This window comes from Pundamilia nyererei, unplaced genomic scaffold, assembly GCF_000239375.1.
Source record: "Pundamilia nyererei isolate P.nyererei 1_Seehausen unplaced genomic scaffold, PunNye1.0 scaffold00170, whole genome shotgun sequence".
NCBI classification, from domain to species: domain Eukaryota; kingdom Metazoa; phylum Chordata; class Actinopteri; order Cichliformes; family Cichlidae; genus Pundamilia; species Pundamilia nyererei.
Genome location: NW_005187571.1, coordinates 86370 through 88112, shown reverse-complemented (window position 1 = coordinate 88112; position 1743 = coordinate 86370). Strand labels below are relative to the sequence as shown.

The following is a 1743-nucleotide window of genomic DNA, read 5'->3' as shown; positions in this document are numbered from 1 at the left end:
GAACATCACAGCAGATGCCTTTGTGTCAAAGTAACTGAGAATAAAACAGAAAAACATGAAGGAGATTTTTCTGCCTGGATTTTTATAGCAGATAACCTTAAAAATATTCTGCAATTTTGCATAATTTTAAAAAGTTTTAGTTTCTTCAGTATTGAACAGCAGAAATTAGGCTTTCTTGTCCGAGGTCATTTAATTGAAAAGAGGGAATTCATGACGACATTTATCAAATGTGAAGCGTAGTTTGCTGCTTCTTTTGCTGCTGGCTCAGTTCAAAACAAAACCTGCAGCTCAGAATCAGCGCAAAAAGACGTAAACACAGAGCGGACCCAACGCATCAGAATCGGTGAGCTCCGACAGTGTGTCCGTGTTCGGGCCATCAGGTGAGAAAGCCGAGAAAGAGAAAGCTGATTCTGATGCGTCGAGTCCGCTCTGTGTTTACGTCTTTGTGTGGAATCCGTGTACCTGCTCTCATTTGCTGTTTGGTGGTTGTTGAATTAGTTTTGTGGGCTTTAATCGGAGAATCTGGCGTTTCTGGCAAAACACAGTTATATTTAAAAGTCGATTCAGGATTTAATGAATCGATATAGTTTTATTCAAGCTACTCACCTCCCACTTCCACCTGCACTTTCAACTGGACCACGGCCAATCAGAGAGGTCCCGCCCCTGACTATCTCTGATTGGTTTAGTCCACGATAGGGGCATACTGTGTGTCTGTTGTTGACCACACGGAGAGTTGCCGATTTTTTTTTTGTTACCCGAACAAGTTGGTCGCACTCTCGAGCCCTGCTCTATTGAAATAAGAAAACAACCCAAAACTAACAAACCATCACAAGATTGGTTCAGATCTCTGGATTCATATATGAAAAATTTGGTCATATTTGCGACCAAATTAGTCGCACTCTAGAGCCCTAAATGGTCATCAAACATTTTACTGATATATATACTGAGATGCCAAAACTCATCATTAAGGGTTCAGGTGAGGCCCTTCAGGGGGAAAGAGTTAAAATGAGAGTGCTATGGTTACGTGCCTGGATCCAGGGGACATTCGTTGAGTTTTGAAAACTCCATGGGCGTCTTTCCCGTGAGAACGCAATTCGAGCTTCGCAGCATGATGGGCATCCTGAGAAAAGCAGAGTTATCTTCATTAATAAAATATGAATATTGCTTCAGTGTTGTTATAAAGCAGAATGCGTCAGCACAAATGAGTGAAGGAGGTCAGTTTATCAGCAAACAAAGCTTAAAAATCACAAAAGCTAAATCTTTTTTTAGCACTTGTTGGCTTACTGAGCTTTGCTGGAGAGGTTTTAAATTTGTAGATTTGATATAGATGTAACATAAATATGTCTGTATCACAGAAAAGGAGCAGGGGAGGGGGAAAAAAAAAAGATACCTTCCGATGGGCAGCGCATTGCGAATTATCCTCTGACTGCCACGGGTGTACTCTATATCCACCGTGATGGGCGCAGAGTAGGTCATATCTCTGAGACGACACTTTGGGATGAAACAGATGACTCTCAGATATATCTCATCATCTTTAAAGGAAAGTATTGGAGGTGTAGGCATTCAAATATAAGTAACAAAAATAATTAATTAAGAAATACCTCTATGAGGGCTACAACTAAATGCCAACTGAGTCTAGAGATGCCTGAGTGACACATGTTCCCTCTGTATTTAATGTGTGATTATCTGTCCAAAGTGTAGAGAATTAATGTGCAATATATATATGTGTGTGTGTATATATAT

General features: G+C 40.3%; 1 protein-coding gene across 1 annotated transcript in view; it reads right to left on the bottom strand.

Annotated features, from left to right (window-relative positions):
* polr3b (polymerase (RNA) III (DNA directed) polypeptide B) overlaps positions 1-1743 on the bottom strand; it is a 27082-nt gene that overhangs the window by 22336 nt on the left and 3003 nt on the right. Inside the window, exons 6-7 of the mRNA XM_005745915.1 lie at positions 1391-1491; positions 1029-1120 (exon numbers count right to left, since the gene is read on the bottom strand). Of these exons, the coding sequence (XP_005745972.1) occupies positions 1029-1120; positions 1391-1491 (193 nt within the window). The remainder of the gene's footprint in view (positions 1-1028; positions 1121-1390; positions 1492-1743) is intronic.